Source organism: Ambystoma mexicanum, chromosome 14 (assembly GCF_040938575.1).
Source record: "Ambystoma mexicanum isolate Mex_15411 chromosome 14, UKY_AmexF1_1, whole genome shotgun sequence".
Classification (NCBI taxonomy): Eukaryota; Metazoa; Chordata; class Amphibia; order Caudata; family Ambystomatidae; genus Ambystoma; species Ambystoma mexicanum.
In genome coordinates, this window is record NC_090940.1 from 651,042,997 (window position 1) to 651,068,058 (window position 25,062).

The 25,062-nt window shown below is 52.0% G+C and overlaps 1 protein-coding gene across 3 annotated transcripts in view; it reads right to left on the reverse strand.

Annotated features, from left to right (window-relative positions):
* PPP1R13B (protein phosphatase 1 regulatory subunit 13B) overlaps positions 1-25,062 on the reverse strand; it is a 452,941-nt gene that overhangs the window by 90,612 nt on the left and 337,267 nt on the right. For all 3 annotated transcript variants that reach the window (XM_069638181.1, XM_069638182.1, XM_069638183.1), the window contains one exon: positions 11,242-11,393. In XM_069638181.1, coding sequence (XP_069494282.1) covers positions 11,242-11,393 — 152 coding nt within the window. The remainder of the gene's footprint in view (positions 1-11,241; positions 11,394-25,062) is intronic.

Here is a 25,062-nt window from a genome sequence, read left to right on the forward strand (position 1 = left end):
AGGCCGAACTCCAGCCCATCTTTAGGGAAGCCAGCGAATCCCGTGGAGGTCTTTCAGCGAGGTATTTTATCTCTGTATGTACTGTGAGACAGACAACAGATTTCAAGTTTCAAAGAATATTTTACTTAAATATTAGGATGGTGTAAGACCTAATTTGCCCTATAACTAAGGTAGGGATTTCTCCTGCCTAAAGAAAACTTAAGGAAGTCTGTGTCTGTAAGTCCAAACCAAAATGTCTGTCTTTGTCAAAAACCTATGCTTATCTTCACATTTGAAGAAAACGTGGTGTGGGATTTTAGCCAACAGAAAAATGTTCTAAAGTTAAGCCTCAGCTGTTCTTAGCTCAAAGTTCTTCTTGGGTTCTCGTGGTGCCCTTCCCCAGGTACAATACAATATAGTCTCGAGGTTCCCTTCACCAAGATAGCGTTTCTTAGTTCTTTCAACTCTCTGAGTTCCCTTCCCCAATATTGTATAGTTCACACAAAAGGATACCTTGAGGTCCCTTGCCCAGGATTTGGCTGCAGCACTTCTACTGCTTTTGTCCTTTTAATATTCAATACAAGAAAACAATAGGTCTACTTGACCCACCTTCTGACCTGCTTTGCCAAAGGTTTCACAGTTCCTCAGCAATAATTTTTAATGTCCTTTGCTTGATAATATGTGGGGTTCTCTGGTCTAGGCGCAGTTGTCAGACTGCACGGTCCACCCATCACAGGTTGCGCAACCATGAGTTTGCTTAACCTTGTTTGGCTCCCTTTTAGGCTATTCTGCCTCAGGCTTCTGATTGCACACACTTGCATCCACTTTGGTTATTGTGACACTCTTCTGTTAATGCAACACTGTTTTGTATCAGTCTTTTGCTTTACAATACACTTGTGGGCCTTTTACTCACACTGATAGCTAGAATACTCAAATGATAGTACAATATTCACAGTGATGTTTGTGCACAATCTGTCATTCAGTAGGTCTGTTTAACTCAAAGTTCAGTTAGCATTCAATGTATTGTGATCTTATCCAAATAGCACTTTTTATTCAGTTTGATGTTTTAAATATTTAGTTAATAGTTTCAATCCAGTTCGGTATTCAAGATGCACTCACAGGTGCTTTGTGGTTTCACAGCGGCTGCTCCTGTTGCTTTCATTCCCCTTCTCCGGAGCAGGAAAGCAGACCGCCACCTTTGTCGGCACATCCCGACTACTCTTCCCATATTCCCCGCCTGCTTACTTTGCCATAGATGCAGACTGAATCTCTTGTGCACCCTGTTGGCTTTGCAGCTCCAGCTGCCTACAGGTACCTGCACAGACAGAGTCTCCCTTTCTCTCAAAGGCATCCAAACTCTTGGGTCTCTTTCCAACACAGCGGCTCTCTCCAACACAGCGATTCTTCCTCCACAACACGGTGGGTCTTTTCCCCCAACACGGCTGGTTCCTTTCTCCTTCTCCAGTTTTATACACCTGTGCCCTATGAAGGGTCCTCAGCTGCGATTTGTTAGCGTGACTTGTCTGACCATACTTTGTCCACTCAACGGGACATCCCTGACTTTTAGTCTTGGGTGCCTTCATATCCCTCTTCTTCGTCTCAGTACCATAGGGATATTTGTAATGGGAAGTGTGTATTACTCCTCGTTCCTTCTTCCTCTTCTCAGTACTTGGTGAGTATTTACAGTGGGAAACAGGGCATGTATGGAAATACCCACCGTTGCCTCAACCTTTATGGGCTAAGTCAGTGTTTGAAAAGGGGGGCTACTAGGTCTCGCTGCCCGGGCCCCTCTCTCCAATTCCCAAGGACTCCTCACCCAGGTGATCCTCCCTTGCTTGTCTACTCCCAGGGACAGGATCCAAAAACAAAGGCCCTTCTCTGGCCACCTCAGCAGAAGATCCTCTGGGAGTGGTTGTGAGAGTGCCTTCAGGTTTCTCACAGCACAAGTCTTAAGGAGATTGTGAAAACATTCCTCTTAGTTGTCTTGCAGTTAGAAGGCAGAAAGCAAATACATTATATGACAGATTGCACATATCTCGATTGTGCCCAGGTGAACTTGACACATTCCCCTGGACTATGAGGCGATATTTGAAAATACCAACTCCATAACCCCAGCACATTCAGGAATATAAATGTTCAAACACAATAAAAACTAACTGGCAATGAATAAATCTTGAACCTGCGCTAGCAACCTGGGGCTATCAATGGTTTGGAGTTGCAGCTATGACTGGTGGGCACGTTTCCCTAACGTCACCCCAAAAGAAATAAGTGTACAAAACAACACTCCAAGTCTCAAAATGCGCCTCACTCCAACCAGTAGCAAATACTCACAAGCTTGTTATGGTAAACATTCAAAAGTGTATTAGGTGCAAAATATCATTAAAGAACACTATGGCTCGACAGAGCCAGAACACGATTCAGCTCTTAGCGGAGAATCACTTTGATCGGGTGGCTATCGCTACATATTTACATCATTTTATCCATCTGCAATGTTCATTGGGCTAGTACCTTTATCTATGCAGTTTATAATGTAAAATGACAGACTGCTATCATACTGCGCAAACATCACAGGACGTTAGGAGCTCTTTTACAAATCCTGTAACACGGCAAAGCAGCGATTAGTTAGGAAATATTCATATTTGCTGCAGGCCATGGTTTTGATCAGTAGACGGTGCCGCAACATGCTTATGCTTTTAATATCAAGGATATGACAAACGATTTAAGCTTTACCATCAGCTCCCACCAAAACCTATGCAAAACCCTGACAACTAGCCAGAGGTTACTCTGCTCCTTAGCAAACTTTCTAAATTTGGGCATTTTCTTCAATCTAATCATCTTAATCCTAATTCCCAACTGTTTTATCATAGCGCAAGTATCAAATTACACAAACCATTAAGACACAATGGGCCTCATTACAAATCAGGCGGTCCGGAAATAACGGTGGCGGTAAACCCGCCGCCACCGTTGTTTCCAGACCGCCTGATCCCGACTCCTGCAGGCGGGAGGTGATGTTCCCGCCAGGTTTGACCTGGCGAGTTTAACACCGCCCGCCTGCAGGCAGACGAGGAAACACCGGCAACATTACGAGATGCTGCCAGTGTTTCCATGATCCCCATTCCCATTGAGTCCCAGAGGACTCAATGGGAATGGGGATTAACACCATTCCGCCTCCGTGATTCCCGGGAAACCGGGGTTGTAATGCCCGGGTAATTCCGGGAATCAAGGAGGCGGAATGGTAATACGAGTCCGGCGGTAACCAGGCGCTTTTACCGCCTCGGTTACCGCCAGACTCGTAATGAGGCCCCATATCTTTTCTGTTTAGGGCCAGGTTTCTCAAAACACCAGGAATTAGGATCTAGGTAGGACCAAACAATATATATGGGGGTTTTCAAATAAATAACTGACTTCACAGATACACTGGTGCACACTGGTGCACTCGAGGCATGGTGTGTCATCATGCATGCCACTGGGGGAATCTTCAGAATCATCACTAACCTCCTCTCCTCCACTCTCCATCACCACATTTCATGAACAATATACGGTATGAGATGACAGCATGGAAATCGTCACAAGAGTATAGTCAACCCACTCATCTGTATTTCACAAAACCTACGGCAATCACTAAAAGAAGTTCATCAAATTAAAGTTACTCACTGTAGTGACTAGAGTACTCCTAGTCCTTAGGCCCTTTTCATCCATCCTTGTGGACGGCCCCCAACATGGGGACAGTACCGGAACCTTTGGCAGTGAAAAAGGGAGCTTCTAAATTTAGTCCCGCATGCAAGGGAAAGCTCCCCCCCCCACCACACACCTCCCTGAGGCCCTGCCCTCTGGCGCCTCACCTCAGTCCCCTTTTAACACATCAGACGCTTTGATGAGGTAGCAGGGCGCAAGAGCAACAAGAGGATTGTATAGCTTAGGTTACATAAGGCACTGTGGATGGAATCCAGCTAAGGTTACAGTCCTGGACACATCACAACATTAAAACAGAATACAGTAGGTCATATTTACATAAAATATACACGATTTACAAGTTTTGTATTATAGCTGAGCAAAGAGGATCAGGGATAAATACATTGTCATGTTCCTTAATCCAGGAGATAAGATTAGATCTAAATTGCAAGTAAGAGGTCTTCCCTTAGGGAGGGCAGTAAGGAGTTCCAATGCTGTGCTGCTTTTACAGGAAAGCTACTCCCCCCCCCCCCCAGTCGTAGTACGTTTGAATCTTGGCACCAGTAGAAGGTTGGGGTTAGCCTTTCTGGAGGGGCGGCAGGATGCTTGTCTAGTGAATCTCACTGTGAGGTATTGAGGGGTAGATTGGTGGAGACATTTGTGAGTCAGGGAGACAGATTTAAGGAAGATTTTGTCTGTCATGGAGAGCCAGTTGACAGATCTCCTGGTATCTGAAATGTGGGCTTTCTTCGGGAGACTTAAGGCTGCTCTTAAGGCATTATTTAGCAAGATTTTAATCTTATTCGTAATTTATTTGTTACTACCTACGTAGAGAGCATTACAATAGTCCAATTTGGACAGGATCAAGGCTCTAGCTAAGGTAATACAGTTGTTAGAAGAGAGGAAAGGTTTGGCTGCTCTGATAAGTTTGCAGGTGTAGGAGGTAGCGGAGGCCATAGCGTTTACTTGTTTTTTGAAAGTTAGTGTGGAGTCTAGATGGAAGCCAAGGGTTTTAACCTCCTTAGCCACGGCAATGATATTATCGATTTCGAATGAAGAATAGTTATGGCCTAGTTTGTTGAGACTGGATGTCGTGCCTAGGATGAGGAGTTCAGTTTTGTCATCATTCAGGCATAGACCGTGTGAGGCCATCCATGCCTGGATGATGAGGTACACTCTATTTACAAAGGCCAAATCCTTGTCATAATCCCCAGTCAGCGGGATGAGGATCTGAGTATCATCGACGTAGTTCGTGTAGGTGATACCCAGACCATCAAGATCGAAAAGGGGCTTTGTGAAGATGTTGTACAAAGTAGGAGAGACACAGGAGCCCTGTGGCCCACCAAAGGTAATAGGCATTGGGTCAGCAGCTGCTAACGGGGAGAAGACTCGCATTGTTCTGTTATTGAGAAAGGACTCAAATCCAGTCAATTGCCTCTTGGGAGAAGTGGGCTGCCGTCTCCAAGTGGTTGCAGAGGATCTTATAGTCAACCAGAATGAATGCTGCTGAGAGATCAAGGAGCAGCGTAGTGCCGTTTTACCCTCATCTCTCAGCTCATCTATTGGTGCCTTAAGGTCTATGAGTGCAGTCTCAGTTCCATGTTGGGGTCTGAAGCCTGACTGTCGGCTATACTGAATACTTTAGCCCCTCGCATACAAGCGGGGAAAGGTGGGTGGGATGTATGGAGGAAAGGGCTCTAAGCACTAGAAGTACTCTAGTCACTACAGTGAGTTACTTTAACTACTCATACCTCCCATCCCCTTTCCTCCATCCTTGTGGGCGATTCCACCAAACAAGACCATAGGGTGGTGCTGTGACAACCTGCCTCATATCTAGGACCAAGAAAAAAGGTTCTTGAGAACTGCCAGACCGAATTCTGCATCTCACCTGGAGCTGGTATCCTGGGAATAATGCTCACAGAACGCTGATCGAGTGGTCCAAATAGACGCCCTGCTGATGACATCCTAGGAAGCATGTCTCTGAAACGCAACGGCCGTGGCCTAAGCTATGACTGCATGGGCATGAATCCTCTCAGAAACCGGTTTGCTGATGGCTGTATACGCCTCCGAAATGGCCTGCACTATCCACCGGGGGATAGAAGCTTTGGAAGCCTGGGTGCCGGGAGATGTGCCCCAAACGTGATGAACAACACCTCAGACTTCCTGGAAGATTTTGTCTGAGATAGGTAGAACTTGAGGACTCTTGATGTCTAAGGAATGCTGGGTTTGGGAAGAACACCAGCAGACAGATTCCCTGTTTCAAATAGAATGGCGTGACCACCTTGGGCAGAACATTTTGTTGGGTGGGCAATATTACCATGACGCTGTGAAACGTGGTGAAAGGCTCACATGATGAGCCTGCAGCTCGCTGACTCTGCGCACCGATGTGAGCACCACCAGAAAAACTGCCTTTAGTGTTACCAACCTGATGTCCAGAGGCCATCAGCTTGAAGGGTTTGCGCTGCAAGGCCGCATGAACCACAATGCAGGTCCAAGACCAGATGATGCCTGTGAACCGAAGGAAAGAGCCTGGACAACCTCATGATATGTGCCTTAACCACCGGGTTGCCTGCTGAAAAAACGTGCACTGGGGAATTCTTGTATGCCCCAATTGCCACCAGATGGATGCGGAACATATCGACCTGAACGCCGGAAACGAGCTAGATATGTGAAAAAAGCCAGCACGTCCAAGTAACAGGTAAAAGGGTCAAGCGAGCCCAGTGGCAAAATCTGGTTGACTTGCTCTTGTACTGGGCATGCGTAGACAGCCTCCTGAATGATGTCACAGTTGTCCTCAGAGAACAGAGCATGGTTGAGTCTCAGCTGTTCAGGAACCAGATTGCCAGGGCCAGCCTGGCCAGGTCCGGGTGCTCCACCGCCCCACCCTGCTGCGTTAGGAAGCCCCTGCTGGGGATCAGAAGATGGACCGGTCACTGGGAGCACAACTACAGTAGATCCAAGAACCAAGCCCTCGACGGCCAGTGTGGGGCGATCAGGATGAGGCTGCAGCCCACCGATGTCCAGATCTTGCAGAGGGTCCGCTGGAGCAATGGTGGAGGAGGAAACGCATAGCACCTGCGCCCGTGCCAGTAGAGCTGAAACGCGTCCCCTAGAGACCTCTGACCCCGGCCCGCCCAAGAGGCAAATTGGGGACACTTGGAATTCAGAGGAGATGCAAATAATTCCAGAGCCGGAAACCCCCATCTCTGGAACAGGGGCAACAAGGAGTTGATGTGTAACTCGTAGGTGTTGAACCCCAAGTGGCTGAGTTGATCAGCTTCAGCATTGCTGTCTCCCGGGAGGAGGACCGAGGAAATCCAAATCCTTTCCCAAAGAGCCCATTCCCAGATCGCTGCTGTCTCCATGCACATGAAGGTTGGGGGTTGGGGGTTGGGGGGGGTCCTGACCAAAACCCCTGTGTACCTGAAGAGAGGCAGAAAAGCCCTGAGCACTAGGCCCACCGCTCAGAGTTCAAGCAGATTGATATGCAGGAGGGTCCCTACCTTGGTCCCAAATGGCCGCCAGGTGGAGCTTGAGGCATCTCATCTCGAGGCAAGCATGCTGGACCGTGAGCATGCAAGATGCCATCAGCCCGAGAAGGTGCTGGAACGACCATGCTGAGGTGGTTGAGATGGCCAGAAAGTGCACTATCGCCTTGTGGACGGAAAGGAATATCTCGGCCGGGGGGAACACCCACTGCACCGCCGTGTCCCAGCACACTCCAACGAACACCAGTTTCTGGGTGGGAGTCAGCTGCAACTTCTGCCAGCTGAGGGAAAAGCCCAGCTGGAGAAGAACTTCTGCCAGTCGTTGGCTGGAGTGCACCACCCCCTCGGGCGAGTTGGCCCTGACCAGTCAATCATCCACATAAGGGTATCAGTGGTGGACCTCTAGGCAGAAGAGACCGACCACCGTGTCATCAGCTTCGTGAACACACAAGGAGCCGAACTGAGGCTGAAAGACAGCACCTTATACTGGAAGTGGTAAGACAAAATCGTGAACCGCAGAAATTTCCGATACGGCTGGTAGATGGGGACATGAAGGTACGCATACTTGAGGTGTAGGGAACACATCCAGTCCCCTGCACACAGAGACTCTGCTTTGTGCGCATGAGTAATCACCTTCAAGCAGGCGGTGGAACCTGCTTGAAGATGAGCGGTAAATACAGGTTGAGAAATGACAGGTCCAGGACTACACTCAGGCAAGCCTGGTTGTTCTAGGGTACCGCAAACATCCTGGAGTAGAAGCCGGAGCCCCTCTCTGACTGAAGAACCGGATCCACCGCCTGCATATCCAAAAGAGAAAGGATCTCCCGTGAAAGGGCTGGGTACCCTATCTGACACAGAGGAGGAGAGGATGGTAGGGGAAAAGGAAGAGGAAGACTGAAGCCTGTGGAGACTATAGAAAGGATCCAAGGACTCTCCAAACAATGCTACCAGCTGTCCTGGAAGAGAGCCAACGGGCCCCTACAGGCGAGTCGTGTTCCCTGACAGTTACGTCACAACTTTTTGTCATCTGAGGCGGGAGCGGAGGAAAAAATCTTGCAAAGTTCTCTGTTGCTTCCTCCTGTGGTCACTGGGCGACCCGTCCGGCCTCTGTGCATCACAGTCTCCAAACCCCTTGAAGCCGGTGAAAGCACTGGGTTTGAAGTCAGTCCTGCCCAGAGACTGAGGAAAGTATTTCTGCCCTGGCTTAGTTAGGATGGCGAAGGACTTGGCGGTCTGTGTAGAGGTCTTCTTTGTCAACTCGTCATCGGTGGACGAATGAAAAAGATCTGAGCCAAGATCCGCTCTTGCACATATGAAGAGAATTTAGTAGCATGCATCCACGCCATCCGTCTCATCTAGACCCGCAGGCACAGCCCTCTGCTGGCTGTGTCGATGTGGGAGGCCGAAGACTCCATGAGGGTCGGCGCAACCGCCTGGGCATCCACCAGGCCGGCCTAAAGGAGGCCTTCTTCTTCAGAGGGAGATCAGGCAGAAACTGCCCAAGATCTCGTCACAGCTTCTGGTTCGCTGTGGCTAGGAGGGAGTCAGCATTAGCTTGCCAGAAATGCAGCCCTGAGATGACGTAGCAACATTTCCCAAAAGACTCAAGGACTTTGTCCTCCTTGGACAAACAACTGGAAGTGGCTCGCGCAGAGGATGATGACAAAGACAATGGGCCTCATTACGAGTATGGAGGTAGCCATGGTGCTATTAGCACCATGGCTACCCGCATACCGGGTCCGGGTTCCCTGAATGCGGACTTGCCGGGTCATTCGAACCTTGGAGGACCAGGTATTTTCTCATTCAGGGAACCCACTCCCATTGGAGCCCCCATAGGGTTCAATGGGAATGGGGAGGGAGCTAACAATGGGCCCATTACTAACAGGCCCGTTGTTAGCTCCCTGATCCTTTAGCGGCTCCCGCTAAGGGACTTCGTAATGCGGCGGTAAGGGGTTAACGGCACCGGCATCCTTACCGGCACCGTTAACCCCTTACCGCCGACCTCGTAATGAGGCCCAATGGTTTAGAATACAATGAGGCCGTGGGCACCACCAAAGCGTGAGGCTGGGGGTGGGAAGCCAGAAGGACTGGCTCCCCATCCAAAAGCCTGATCCGGCTGTCCAATTTCTTGTTTATCTTGGCGTTGGCCCTGGGCTTTTCCCAGACCTTACTCGCCACCTGCAGGACATTCTTATGAAGCGGAATGACTGAGCGGCTCGTGGTGCTCCTGGCCAAAACCTCTGCTAGCACTCACGACTCCTGGGAGGCCTCCTCTGGCTGTGGGACCCCCCCCCCGCCCCCAAGAACTCTGCACGGCCCTGAAGGGGGTCATGAAAAACCTTTACAGATGCCAAGGGTTCGTCATACTGGGCATCGTCCCTCCCCCCTTTTTCCAGACAAAGGGCACACCTGATCCTGACACGAAGATAGCTGTGGATTCAAAGGCTGTTGCGGGAGAAGCAACAGGCAATGGAGGCGCCGGAGCAACCGGTGGAGGGCCCAGAGGTGGAGGCTTAGGAGGCACGACCTGTGGGATCACTTCCTTGACTATACCCTTGAGAAGCCTGTCATCTGCGGGGAGCACGCACGATTAGGAGGAAGCGCTCGAAGAAATGATTCTCGCAAGCTGCAGAATCCCAAGGGGTCCAGCGTTCAGCAGCGATAGGTCTCCATTCCTGATCGAAGCACTGAGGCGCCTGTGGAGTATTGCCATAAGGCTGCAATGGGTAGATTCAGCCCTGCGGATACCAACTGCATGTACTGTAAAGTATGCTGCTGCTTCCCAAGGGAAAGGGACTGGAACCTTCTTGAATGGCCCACTCATGGGCGAGGGACCGGGTAGGCCATGGTCCGCATCCAAGACGGCCGCCGGTCTAGCAGGCACCGCCACATGCTTTTCCATGCTTGGGGTCTTGTGCCATGTCCTGTGCAGGAGGGCACTAAGGTCCTGTGCTGTATCAGACATGGGAGGACAATCCTTGGTGCTCGAACCTGAAACAGAAGTGTCAACCTCAAAGTTGGTCTGGTAGGCTCAGAGCCCTCAGCCTGCTGGCCGGTAGTCGAATCGCCCTGAACGACACCTCAGAGGTGCCTCTGGTAGGCTGTGCGCCCACAGCAACAGAGCTGGTAGTCGTGCTGGATCATGCTATGGACTGACACTTTGAGGTAGAACACAACAATCCCTTGCCCAGTGGGGCCGAAGAGGGCGAACTTGATCACTTGTCTGTGGACCACCGGAAGAGCCCCTGGGCCCCTCTGCTTGTGAGCAGGTAGCCTTAACAGCCTCTGGTCCGCCAGAACCAGAATCCAAAGTACCCTTTCCCGTACAGCCCCTGAGAAGGAGTCTCCGCACTGAGTAGCTGTACTAAACAAAGGTCCTAACTTGTCTTGTAGTGGGGCCCTGGAGACTAACTCTTTAAGATTACATGGAGGAGAAGCGTGGAAGATCTCCCCCTCCAGCGTGAAAGACGATTCTTCAATTAACCGGTGACCGAAAGCGCTGCAAGCTACGCACGCGTCCCAGTGGTGGTTGGGCCCCAGGCACTCAAGACAGAGCACATGGGGATCCGAGGCTGGGAATGCAGGATGCGCATCTCACAAATCCCCCCTGCAGCCGACATGTGCCGGGGGATGCAAGGCACCAAAGGGCCGTGAAGAAGATTACAAATAAAAATAATAACGGGGAGCAAGCGGAAAGTTAAAAAGTCTCTGCGCCTAGCTGCCACGTCGGACACTGTGCATGCAGAAAAAGGGACCGAGTTGAGGCGCCAGAGGGCGTGGCCTCGGGAGCGTGGCCGCACCCCCACACGCTGGCCTAAATGTAAAGAAGAAGCTCAATTTTTCACTGCCAATGGTTCCGGGACCGTCACCATGCTTTGCTACCCTACTGCAACAGCAGAAGCAATAGTGTAAAGGTCAAAGGCTTGTGGAACATTTCCAACTGCAATAGGAAGCTCTAAAAATCCAGAACAATTCAAGTGGTTAAAAAGGAAGCTGAACTGAAACGGTAGCATGCGTTTTCAAATGGCCTCTACCTAGCACAGAGGAACAGTCTAGAAAGGTTTCTTGCTTTGCAAAAGAGGATGTTGCTCAGAAAACGTACCAACTTCTCGTTGATCGAGACAGGTTGACTTGATATAGTGCCTGGTTTTAAACCGCAATCCATGCTAGACTCTTTCCAGTCTCCGCTTGAAAGCTGAGGGGTCTTCTGCATGGATGTACCTTGCTTCAGAGTTGGCCAGTTCCCATCAAGAGCTTAAAAAGAAGAAAAAAAAACATTCACCACAAAGGTATTTAGTATTATTGTTAAAGGTAACATGTAACAGACACACACTCTTATGATATTAAAAGGTATTAGGCCACAACTGCAGACAATCAGGGGAACCAAGTTTCTCACCACAGAGACTATTCCTACCCTAGTCGATAGTCCTCTTTCTCCATTCTTGGGGTATATCTTTCCAGACAAAACAGGGCCAGAACTATTTGCAACGAAAAACCTTGCAATGTTGTTGAAACAAAGCCAGTATGCATGCACAGGCCTCTGGACACACCCCACCATGATTCACCTTCCAGCTTTTACAACCGGCCAGGCCAGACCGAACCAACAGCCACATTTTACCAGAGTTGGGGGAGTGACAAAGGAAAGTGGACTATGAACAAGGAGTCAAGGAGTCATTGGGAGGAATTCGACCATCCGCTCGGTGGATGTCCACTCACCTGGGCTTTTTTGAAATTGTATTTGAAATCAACCACTGGAAAATGTGTAGGGCTAATCCATACATGTTTCCTTTCTTATCGCACAACAAGCACATAGACCTGTGTACTCTCGGTGGACTCAGCCTACAGGCGCAGTCCTCTCTGTCATATTTAGTTGGGATCTGACAGGTGGAGTACATGATGCATCTCAGAAGAGGAAGGGCCAACACCATCCTCCTGCCATGGCAAGCCTAATTAACTAGCAAAGACTCCATGGATCCACTTTGTCTGTTTACCCTCTGCATATGGTGGCAGCAATTAACATACTAATACAGTATATTTCAAACAGGTCCACATGGGGCCTGGCTGGAGACTTACAAAGGAAACAGGAAACCCCAACAACCTTTGATATGTGCTGTGTCAACCTGAAGCCAGTTCCTGCCTCTCAGTATCAAGGGCAGTGACCCTGTCATGTCTGGGACTATGTGTTTCCAGTAGGCAACACCAGCAGATGGACCCCATTCAGAGGGTAGGAGTATGTGATTTGATGTAGACAAAGTCTGTTCTCGCCATAACTTCAAGGGAGACTTGCTGCTTTAATCAGGAACCAGAGAGAGCTCAATTAAACAAACAGACCCTTTGATCCACAAACGACAGGAAGATAGGTAGGACTTAGTATTACATTTTTACACCCCTTGTTCTGTTGCAAAGCACTTTGGTTATGACCTCATGCATACAGGATATTATTGGTGGGGACCCAGGATTGGTTCATTAAGGTAGGCTTAGACTACACCAATCACTGTGGCCCATTTGGCTTTAAAAGAGAGTCGAGCCCCTCTTTTGGGCAGATCATCTAAAGACTATGCAAGGAGTAACAAGAACTCATTTGGACTCTGGCTGAAGATGCACTCTGCCTTACAGCTTGCTCCAGTGAAGGAAGGCCATGATTCCGAAAGCGGGAAGCAAGATCTCTCCCCCAAACATCTCCCAGGGAACAGAGGGAGATACTGAATCCAGAGGACCCTCCAGCAGCTCCAGGACCGGTACCCAGCCAGCACACAGCATGCCCTTCTAGGCTCTGCAAGTAAGCTTTCTAGGTTGGAAGTGCCAGAGAGTCTCCGAACCAAACCAAGGACAAGACTGTTGCCTGCAACTCTCCTCCGCTTTGTGCCATCCGCCTTAAAGGACGACCCAAGCTCAGTGAAGAAGCTAGGAGGAGTGCATCGACAAGCATCAACCAGCGTCCGCCTTAAAGGAAATTTTTGAGCCAGTCGAATCCCTCGAGCTGCAACCGACCGGACCGCTGACTGTTGTTACGCCGCAGTCGCTCACATCGTCCAAGATGCCTCGTCCAGTGCTTCAGACCGGCCGACCAGCATGGAGACAACGATTCCTGGCCCAGAGCCACCGTGAAGGTCAGTCGGCAGCCATCTGTCTAGCCTTGCTTGCCGAACTACCTTCCACCTGATACCACTCCCCTCTTGAACGCTGTTGCAGAAGCTGCAAAGCACCCTGAAACCGACTCGACCCTGTCAAACAACAAGAACTTCTACAAGCACAAGGTATATTGTGGTTCTGTCCGCCTGGTCCTTCTCCAAAGGCTTGTAGTGATATTTTACGGCCCATTGTCCCCTTTGTGTTGAAACCAAGTATCCTTGAACTATTGCGATTAATTACTTTATCAACTGTTAAGAAAGATTTCCCTTAGGTGCAATTTCCTTCGATTTATAGACTCACCCGTCCCCCCCAAAACTTTTTGCTTTTGTTTGGCTTACTTAATCTGACTTTTTCCAGTGGAGCACAGCCTTCAGCTGCACTCCTCTGGGCTTTTGCTAATTTGTTTTGGGCATGGGCATACTGACACGCCTGTCATGATGCCTACCCCCAGGCATCAGGACCAAGCCCATCAGCTCTGGGAGCAGGCATCCAGATACTTATTAAAACCCCAACAGCCCCGGCTGGGGGTTGTTTGGTTTCAGTCCTGGCGCCATAGGCGCCAGGCTCCTAGACTTTACTTACCTGATGCAGATCATGCTGCTAGTGAGTCCAAGCCAACGTGAGGCCTGGATGGGACTATTTTTCTACAGGGACTATTTTTTACTCGGGCGTGGTTCTAGGGAACTTCTTACCTGGAACTACTTTGGAGGCTATTTAAACCACGCCCGAACAACAGCACACGCTTCGCGTTATTCTGCATCCAGCAGCGTAACGCTCACCGTGCCTGCAGTCTGCATCCAGTCTTCTGCCACGCCCGCCTCGAATCTGGAGCTCCTAAAACCAAGAGGAAAGAAAAGGACAAGATTAGAAAACAAACTATTTCAAATTCCTCACCTGATTTGGGATCCATCTCGCCTCTGGACCTGGAAAGAACATCATTTCTGTACGCGTTGCATCTCCAGCTGCATCGCCGCGCCATACTCACCGGTCCTCGCAGCATCTTTCGATTCGCCGCTGCCTCCATCATTTCTTCGCCGAACTCCGGCACCTGAGGGACAAAAGAAAACAACAAGGTGAGCCGAGAAAACCAACAAAAAAAACTCTTATCATAGACTTACCCGATTACCACCAGAGGCATTATTCTATAACTCTCCATATCTTCATGTGCCGCACCTGCAAAGGGAGAGAAAACAACACGTTAAACACCGGCAACATTTACCGGACGGCGTCGGGTAATACAGACTCTTACCTGAGCGCCACCAACTGCCACGAGGGGTATCTTCTCACGATCTTAGTTGCAAGACAAGGAAGGAATGGGGGAACAAGAGTGAATCATCGGACAAATTGAACTCTATGAACTTGATACTTACCGAACCTTGCCAGGAACCTCAGAGTCAATACTCTCCGGAACTCTCATACGCCTTCAAACCAGTGAAGTAACTGGCATCAACGCGCCCCTGCAATCCACGCAGGATGGAGAGCTCATCACTTAAAAACAGCCTTCAGACCATACCAATGGTATATAAGGCGCTATATAAATGCAAAATAACAATAACAACAATAAGGTGAGGTTCCAAAAAGGGGATATGATATTGGAGGAGGTGACAAGAAGGGAGAACGAGAACAGTGGGAGGGGGCTATCACTCATATCCATGGGTGGCTAAATCCCTTTCTCTACTTGCAGGAGAATACTTCTACGGATCAGGCAGACGAGATTAGGCGGGCCAGCCAAGACAGTAATCTCGGCACTACGCATCACGTTGTTGGAGACCGCAACTGTCCGGGTCCGATCGACGCCCCTGTGGGAACCAGTTGAGCGTAACAACGCCCTTCAGGCTTACAGTACCGCGCACAGGGTCCTTTTGTTCTATGGCCATAGCCACCCTCTAAGAATTGTTTGCTGTTTGTACAACTGTGCCTCGGACGAACTGGTGGCAGCAGTTTACTTTTAAAGTATTTTTACTTTGTTTTTTATGGACCATATCGTGCTTACCGCGTTTGGCCCAAGACTGTGGCCAGTACCGAAAATGGCCATGCCACAAAGTCATTTTGTCCCTTTGCCTTCCCCCAGGTCGAGAGACCCGGGTATTCCTTATTTGGGCATGCAGCCTCCCGGGAAAAACCACATCTTTCACGGGCTCCTGCATGTCACGTGTGCTAGTGTCCAGGAAGAGGGTTGGGACTGTCTGGTCCCAATCCACACTACTGGTGCCAGTAAGTCTGGTATGCCTGAATGACTGGAACCACTGTGGGCCTTAATTGGCCCACGCCTGGCGTCCATGCAAGAGAGCAGATCTTCCACTGGCTATCCCAGATTTGAGCCCAAAACAAATCTTGGATAAGAGAAAGGGCTCTGCATCAATTCCAGGTCGATCAACTGAAGTTGACACCGAAGGAGCCATGTATCCTGAAACGAAAGAGCAGACCTGTGGAACCACTGGAGACGTGCTGGAAGGTTTGGCACCCTGACCCTGCTGTTGTCCCGTCGGATCCCTGCTTTTGTATCGAACCAAGAAGGCCTGCAAGCGCGCTTCGACCCTTTGAAGTAGTGGGACCAACTACTCTCGGCACCTCCTGCTTACCCCTGCAAAAAGCCTCTTCGGAAGTGTTCCTGGGCCATCCAGCGAACTGACCAGCTTGAACCTGGGGTACTGCACAGGAGCGCTGCCGTCCCCAGTTGAGACTCGAGACTCAGGGAATCACTTAATTGTAGTCCTGGGCCCTCTGTTGCCAAAACTCGTTGTTCTAGCTCCTCTGGGTCGTGATTTATGAGAGTGCACCACGCTGCGAGCATTTGCGGCCCCTGTGTTGCACCCCGCTTTGGTGACTGTTGCTGTAAGTGCCTGCAGACCTGCCCTCTAAGCCCCGGGACGTGCTGCATTGGAACGGTCTTCCCTTCTTCTTCGAGAGCAGAGAAAAGGTTACTGTTCCGCCACAGACGATCGTCCCGTCCCGCAGCCGCTGAGAGCCACAGTGACGTGTAACTGCAGGGGTTAAACCTACAAGCGATCTAGACTAGACTGACAAAGTTTGGCCCGGACTGTGTCGAGTGACGGTGAGTACTTGCATTACTTACCGGTAGCCCCTGGCACATCAATTTCCCCCTGTCGCAAACTGAATGAGTGAGTTTGTAAACTCACACCCAACAGACAGTCCACTGCTTTAGTAGCACTGCTACTTTGTGAGCGACTCCAATCTATGCAGTCAACAGGAGTGAGTGCCATTTTTTATTTTAACAACCCAATCAATATAGTCCATCTTTGCCCAGGCACCTCTCTTGGCTCAATTGAGATCATTATAGGTTCTACAGAAAGCCTCCAAGTGAACAAACCATTAGAATATGCAAAATAGCATCTACCGGGAGAGCCACTGCTCAATTTGTCGCAACCTCTCCACTGTTTTTGCACTTGCCATACTTTTTTTGAACAACCCCATTTTACATAGCCAATAGCACTAGCCATCATGTTATAACTATAATAACTTATGCAATCAATCACGGTCCAGGCACCTGATGTGTTGTGGGCAACATGGGTGTGTGAATCGCTGAAGAGCTTAGATAGGTGGATAGAAGACCACAAAGTGAGAATCCTTGATGGCATGAGAAGTCTGTTCATGCTAGAAAGCATTTTTGTTGCCTGTTCCCCTGAATTGAGACAACACCTTGCTGTCTCAGAAGAACTGAACCCCAAGACGCTAGCCCTAGCTGCTGACCTTTGGGTAGCCGACAGCCATTCATAAGTATTCTGGGACCCCTCACAAGAGCGAGGAGGACAAGCACAAGAAGGAAGAGTCCCCTAATATCCAATCCAGTGAGGCCTCCCAAAACAACCAAGACCAGAAATGCCATGGGAAGTTCAAAAAGAATAGGGACTTCTTTGGATCCAAACCAGAAGGAGGTTATAAAATAACTTCTACCAAACGTAAGTGTGTAGTTTGTGGGGCTAGTGATCATGTCAAGGGAGATCCCAAATGTAAAGGCAAGGCCTTGGGGACTCCCACTGTCTCTCAAGCGTTTCCTCAGGAGGAAGAAATGCCAGTGATAGGTTTGTTTTATCACTCCCTGTCCCAAGTACCCTATGGAGTTCAGGCAAGAGGTGCCTTGGTGGACCTTAGTTCCGAGAGTCAACCCAACCATTCCTCAATCCCAGAGAATAGTAGACAGTGGCCCTCATTACGACCTCGGCGGTAGCCATGCCGCTATTGGCGGCATGGCTGCTGCCGAAATCGCGTCCGGGTCCATGGAATGAGGAATTACCGGGCCATTCTGAGTATGGAAGGCCCAGTAATTCCTCCCTCCAAGGACCCGGACCCAGTCCTTCCCCATTCCAGCCCCTATAGGGCTGAATGGGAATGGGAGAGGGAGCAAACAACGGGCCATTACGAGTTGGCCCGTTGTTTGCTCCCTCTTCCCCTCACGGGACCCGGTAAGCATGCCTGGTTTCACTAGGTGTTACTAACCGGGACCCGCGAGGGGACCTCGTAATGAGGCGGTACGGGGTTAACGGCGCCGGCACCTTTTACGGCGCCGTTAATCCCGTACTGCCAGGGTCGTAATGAGGCCCAGTATATTACGGACAGTGTAATTATCAATGGACAGGGCACCCCTGCCATCAGAGACACTGGAGCCAGCATCTGAATGGTGGATGAGTCCCTACTCAACCCAGAGGCTCCATTGAGGCCTGTAAAATTAGCAGGAGGCCCGGTCCAAATGCTCCCTATAATGCCTGTCACCATACAATGTAACAACATGACTGTAAGAATACCAGTCAATGTACTGACAGAAGTGCCTGGTGCTGTGCTCCTGGACAATGACCTTAAAGCCTTGGGGGGTGTCTCAAGCACAGCAGAGCTCCCAAGTAAAAGGACAATGACCCTAAGGAAGCCAGAGAGGCCGCTCTTAAGGACCTCTCTCCAGAGACTAGGAACAAGTTCACCGTCTCTAGAGGGCAAACAGGCCTAAAGCCCCAAGCTTTCTCTAGGAATCCCAATCCTAGGCCCAAAGAGAAAGAGGTCATTCCAGTGACCCCGCCTTCAGCTGAGGCTCAGATGACTGAGCCCCTTGAAAATCCTCCTGCTGGCAAGGTGGAAGAGGTTCAACTAACTGGCAAGTTAGTCCCTCCTGTCAGTGCCCAAGAAAATGCCCCTAGCAGAATGCCATTACTGGGGTTCTTTAGAAAAGAGGCATATCTTTCGAGGTACCGGTCTTGTTTTGGGAGATGTAAGGGTAAACTCACCACCTTCATTGAATCCGTGTCCACAGTAGAACCTCTAGGCCCGAAAAGCTGACCAAACCACAGAGGAAGTAGAAGACTAGATCTTCCCCTAGAACACTCACACGTTAGGAGCTTATACTGAGGTCCCTGCTAAATAGCCTAGGGAAAAGAAAACTCAGAGGATCTTTTGAAACAGACCCCTGCCATTAACAATAAAATAAATATATATAACAACTCTTGTAGGTCTTATAGCCTACAGAGGCTCAGACTTAACCATAAAGGAATAGATCAGGAACCCAGACTAAAACTGCTGATGAACTCTCCAGTAGACATACACGACTGGAACACAAGAGATGGAACAAGTTACTTACCTGTAACTGTTGTTCTCCAGCATGGGTCTGGCATGGATTCACATGCTCATGAATATTCCCCGTCGTCAGGCTGGGAATCCTCGGTAAAGAAAAAACCAGTATCAGTTTCGTTTCTGATCTGTCTTTCGTAGTAATAACCAATCACTGGTCTCTGCGTCATACTGACCACAGCCAATGACTGCCCTCTACCTAAGCACCGCCTCTGGCAGCCATCTTCAGATTTGGAAGCACGTGAAGTGGCAGTATGACCAAGTGAAGAGCCGCAGAGGGGTAGGCGGGAGGGTTCGCATGTGAATCCATGCCTGACCCATGCTGGAGAACAACAGTTGCAGGTAAGTAACTTGTTCCTTCTCCAGCATGGGGTCTGGCATGGATTCACATGCTCATGAATAAAGAATACATAGCAGTACACACATGCACAACCACGGGAGGTGGCAAAGGCTCAACATTAAGCATTACATCAAACTCAACATTAAGCATCTTACCTCCTCACCAGGCTCACTTCAGGCGAACAGGTTGCGCAGCACTGCTTGGCCGACCCTGGACTCCTCCCTGGAATCCCGGTCGACGCAGTAGAATTTCGTGAAGGTGTGCGTCGACCTCCACGTAGCGGCCCTGCATATGTCCAGCAGGGGCACACCAGAAAGGAACGCCGTGGTAGCTGCGATCGCTCTGGTGGAATGGGCTCTCGGACGGCCAGGCAGCGGTCGGTTTGCCAACCGATGACAGTACATGATACAGCCGGAGAGCCATCTGGAAATGGAAGCCTTCGAGAGAGCCTTCCCCTGATTGACAGGTCCAAAGTTCACAAAGAGTTGTGACGTCTTCCGAAAACACTTCGTGCGGTCCACGTAGAACTTCAGCGCTCTAGCCACATCCAGCGAGTGCAAAGTCCTCTCAGCCGGCGACGAAGGCGACGGGAAGAACACAGGCAACACCAAGGGTTCGTTGAGATGGAAGTCCGACGGTACCTTGGGCATGAAGGAGGGGTGCGTCCTGAGCACTACCCTCGTGTCGTGAAAAGTCAAGTACGGGGCCTTGCATGAAAGGGCCTGGATCTCTCCCACCCGTCGTGCGGAGGTGATGGCCACAAGAAGCGCTGTTTTCCACGACAGAAACTTCAATGGGGCCGAGTGCAGAGGCTCGAAAGGAGGTCCCATGAGCTTGGTCAGCACCACGTTGAGCTCCCACGCCGGGGCCGGAGCCTTCACCGGCGGGAACGATCTGAACAGTCCCTTCATGAACTCTTTCACCAGACGATGAGACCACAAGGACGTCCGGCCCGTGGTTCTGGTGTATCGGGAGATCGCAGCAAGATGAATCTTGATGGACGCGTGTGCCAGTCCAGCTTTGGCCAGCGTCAGCAGGTATTGCAGTACCTGGGGAGCCGTAATCCGTAGAGGGTTAATCTTCTGTGCGTGGCACCAGACAGAGAACCTCTTCCATTTGTGTCCGTAGCATTTAAGAGTCGAGGACGCCCTGGCCTTTGCAAGAACCTCTCTGCAGTCGGCCGGTATGTCGTATCCTCCAAACTCTAGCGCTGCAGGAGCCAGGCCTGCAAGTTCAGCGATTTCGGGTCGTGGTGGAGGATGGCGCCTCCTTCCCTGGAGAGTAGATCCGCGTCCACCGGCAGCTTGATTGGCGGGGACGCTGACAAGTCCAGAAGGTCCGGGAACCATATCTGCCTCGGCCACGCAGGTGCGACGAGGATCATCCTGCACCGTGACCTCTTGAGCTGGTTGACGAGCCGGATTAGCAGTGGCAAAGGAGGGAACGCGTAGAGGAACAGGCCCTCCCAGGGGAACGAGAAAGCATCGCCCATGCTCCTCGCCTGGGGAAACCTGCTGGCGAACCTCCGGCACTTGGAGTTCGTCGCCGTCGCGAACAGGTCGATCTGGGGTGTGCCCCACCGTCGGAAGAGGCGATCCACTAGATCCTGCCGTAGTTCCCACTCGTGGCACGAGCGCAGCTCCCTGCTGAGTGAGTCGGCGATGGTGTTTTTTATCCCTGCCAGATGAAACGGCACCAGAAACATCCTTTGGGCGACGACCCAATGCCACAGGTCCTGCGCCTCCTTGGACAGTGCTGGGGACCTGGTTCCGCCCTGTTTCCTGATGTAAAACATGGTGGTGGTGTTGTCGGTGAAGATCCTCACCACCTTGCCCTTGAGGGACGGAAGGAAGGACCTGAGGGCCCAGAACACTGCACGGAGCTCCAGGACGTTGATATGGAGGGACTTCTCCGTCGGGAGCCAAAGGCCTCTCGCGTGCAGATTTTCGGTGTGCGCTCCCCACCCTTCCAGGGAGGCATCCGTGGTCACTGTCTCCTGGTGGTCTGGGGTCTGGAAGTCCATGCCCGCCGTCAGATGCACGCGGATGCCCCACCACCGGACCGCTCGGCGGAAACTCTCGTCGAGTGTGATCCTCTCCTCGAAGCCGCCCGTCGTTTGGATCCAGCGCGCGTCCAGGAACTCCTGCAACGGGCGCATCCGGAGCCTGCACAAGGGAATGAGGTAGATGCAAGAAGACATCATTCCGAGGAGGGACTTGATGGACCTCACCTTGGCCGCGTCGGAAACCAACATCCGCTGTACCTTGCCCAGGATGGACCTGGTCCTTTCCTCCGACGGGGAGGCCAGAAGGGACACTGTGTCGAGCTTCGCTCCCAGAAACAGTGCGTTTTGCGCGGGTACCAGGTGGGACTTGGCGTAGTTCACGGAGAATCCCAGGTCCGTGAGAAGTTGGACGGTCCTTGCCGTGTGATCCACGGCGAGCTCCCTCGTCTTGGCTCGGATGAGCCAGTCGTCCAGGTAGGGGTAGACGTGGATCCCCTCGCGGCGCAGCTGCGCCGCCACCGGTGCAAGGCACTTGGTGAATACCCTGGGTGCCGACCGTAGTCCGAAGGGGAGGGCTTTGAACTGGTAGTGACACCCTTGGACCACAAACCTGAGGAATTTTCGGTGCCCCTTTAGGATGGGAATATGGAAGTAGGCATCCTCCAAATCCAACGACGACAGGAAGTCTCCTTCCTCCAGCTGACCCAGGACGTGCTGGAGGGTGACCATCCGGAACTTTTGCGCCTTGATGAACTTGTTCAGACGTCGCAGGTCCAGGATGGGGCGCCATCCCCCCGTCTTCTTCTTCACGAGGAAGTATCTCGAGTAAACTCCGGAGCCCCGAAGCCTCTTTGGGACGAGTTCGATGGCGCCCTTCCTGAGCATCGCCTTTACCTCCAGGAGAAGTTGAGGGACGTGAAGTTCTTTCCTGGCCACGGGGGGGACGCGCGGACACCTTCTTTGAAACTCGAGCGCGTGGCCCCGGGCCAAGGCGTCCAGCACCCAACGGTCGGTGGAGATGGACTCCCACACGCTGACGAAGCTCGCCAGCCGGCCTCCCACCGGGGTGCTTCGGTGGGGGCCCGACCCCACGGCCGGTTCAATCCTGCTTCGACGAGGCTTTGCCGCCTTGACCTCCTTGGCGACGACGGCGGGGTCCGCCAGACTTGCCTCGTCCTCTGTAGGCCTCCTGAGCCGACGAGCGGGCCGCTTGACGGTAGGTGGAGAAACCGCCGCCGGAACTTTTGGAGGCGCCCTTGCCTCCGCTGCTCCGAAAGGGCGTCCGTCGTTGTTGCAGAACTCCAAGGGCCCGGGCCGTCTCGGTGTCCGCTTTAATGGCCTGAAGGGAATCGTCCACTGTTTTCCCGAACAGGTTGTTCCCATCGAAGGGCATGTCCAGGACTCTGGTCTGAACGTCTTGACGGAAGTCCGTAGCCTTGAGCCATCCACGCCGCCTAAGGCAAACGCCGTTGCCCAACTGGCGGAACCCAGTGTCGGCGATGTCCGTCGCAACGGTAATGGCGTGGTCCGAAGCCACCTCACCTTCCTGCAGGATCTCCAGGGCCTCTGCCCTCTTGTCGTCCGGCAAGAAGTCCAGCAGGGGAGCCAGTTTGTACCAGAGCTCCCTGTCGTAGCGGGCCACGATAGCCAAGGCGTTGGCCGATTTAATCGTCGTCGCCGCAGACGAGATGACTCTGCGTCCCATAGCGTCCAATTTCTTTCCCTCGCCGTCCGGTGGGGAAGTCGATGTGGAGGCCGCACCCCCCCCCGCTTTTTTCCTGGCTGCCGCGGAGACGACGGAGTCCGGGGTGGGCTGTGCCCGGAGGCACAGGGGGGCCGTGTCCGGGACCCGGTACTTCTTCTCGTACCGGTCTCTTCTAGCTGGCGTCGTGGAAGGGTTCTTGAGGAGGGTGAGGCCCTCATCCCAAATGTCGTCCAATAGAGGCACTGAGAGGACCGTCTTCCTCTTGGCCTCGCGCCGCTGATAAAGGAAGCCTTCCTTCTTCTTCTCCTCAGGGCAGAGTTGGAAAAGCTCGGATGCCCTGGTGATCATGGAGTGGAACGATCCAATCTCATCGGGCGGAGAAGCCCTGGTGGGAGGCGACGACGGCACATCCTCGTCGTATACCTCGTCGTCCGTACCCGTCGCTGCCGTGTCAGTCCCCGTATCATCCCCTCGGGTGGACGGGGAGGAGGGCTGGAAGGGGCGCGACGGCTGAAAAGGAGGCGGAGTGTGGATCCTTCTTTTCTTGGTAGGGGGAACACCAGAAGGTCCCGGTTCTGGGTCCCCCGACGGGAGAGGTTCCGTCGGCAACGGTAGTCTCGTCCTTATCTCTGAGCATAAGGACTGTATAGCCAACAAAATGGCCGCCGAGTTGTCTCGCGGCGCTGGCAGAGGGGAATCCGACGGGCGATCAGGGGCCCCGTCGGTACCCTCGACGATGTCGTCGTCACCTGCGTCGGGATCCATCCCGACGGGTCGGTCTTCTTCCACGCCGAGGCCGTGGCTTAAGACTTCGACCAGCTCCTCCTCCGAGGTTGAGGCCGAATCTACGACGACGCCCTGCCCCCCCTTTTTCTTCCCCACGGGGGATTTCACGGGGGTCCTATCGATGGGCACAAAAGAGGACTCCCTCCGAGGTGGCAGGGAGACTCTGAGCCCCGAGGTCGCCACCACTGGTGTAGCCTCCACAGGCTGAGCCAGGGCCGCCGCGACAGTTTCGATAGAGGGCTTGGCCGGATGGATTAAGGCCTTCACCATCTTAGGTTCGCTCACTGCCTTATCCTTGAGGGGGGGGGACACTGCCTCGCTCCCCCTCCGCCGTCGAGCTCGACCGGGGCCTCTCCAGGAGCTTTGCCGGGTGCTCGGCCTTCCTCTTACCCGACCCCGAGCGTTGGCTCGTGGTTGATGGTGCCGGGGAGGGTGCGCCCTGCCTGGCGCCCGTAGAGCCCGACCGTTCGGCGCTCCCGGTGCCAGTGGACTCGCGGTGCTTGGCCTTATGTTGGACCCCCGTCGCCGGGGCGTCCTCAAAGGTCTTAGAAGACCGCTCGGCTTTCTTCCTCTTCTTCTCGCCGGACGGGCTCTTCCCTTCCAGCCAGTTGGCGAGACGTTGATGGCGGTCCTTCATGGTCCGCTCCGACATGTTGCCGCAAAACGCACAGTCCTTCTCCACGTGCGTCTTGTCCTCATGTAGGCAGTAAAGACAAAAAGAGTGTTCGTCCTCCTTGAAGACGTTCTGCAGCTGGCATCCAGGGCAGTCCCTGAACAGCTTTCCGGGCGTCGAGCTTCCCTTCTCCTGGGCCATGACCGGGCCTGAGAAACTTCTGGAGTCCTCCAAAAGCGTAGCTCGACGAAATCTTCACCCTTGAGGGGCGCAGACGAATCCGACACGGGTCCCCGTTGATCGGATGGAGAATCGGTGGAGCTTGAGGCTCTTTTTGACCGAAAAAACGATGTTTTGAGAAAAAACGTGAAAAAAATAGCACTAACGCTCGAGAGCAATAGCACGAGGATCCCAACACATGAACGTGCGGTAAAAATCTGAAGATGGCTGCCAGAGGCAGTGCTTAGGTAGAGGGCAGTCATTGGCTGTGGTCAGTATGACGCAGAGACCAGTGATTGGTTATTACTACGAAAGACAGATCAGAAACAAAACTGATACTGGTTTTTTCTTTACCGAGGATTCCCAGCCTGACGACGGGGAATATTCATGAGCATGTGAATCCATGCCAGACCCCATGCTGGAGAACAAATCCTCCTGGCCCTTAGTCGGGTGGCAGGCGTGAGTTTTAGGTAGAATTTCCTTTTTGGGTGTAATTCTCCGCACTTGGAAGTCCCCCAGCACTTTTTGCTGGACTCTTGGATTTTTTAC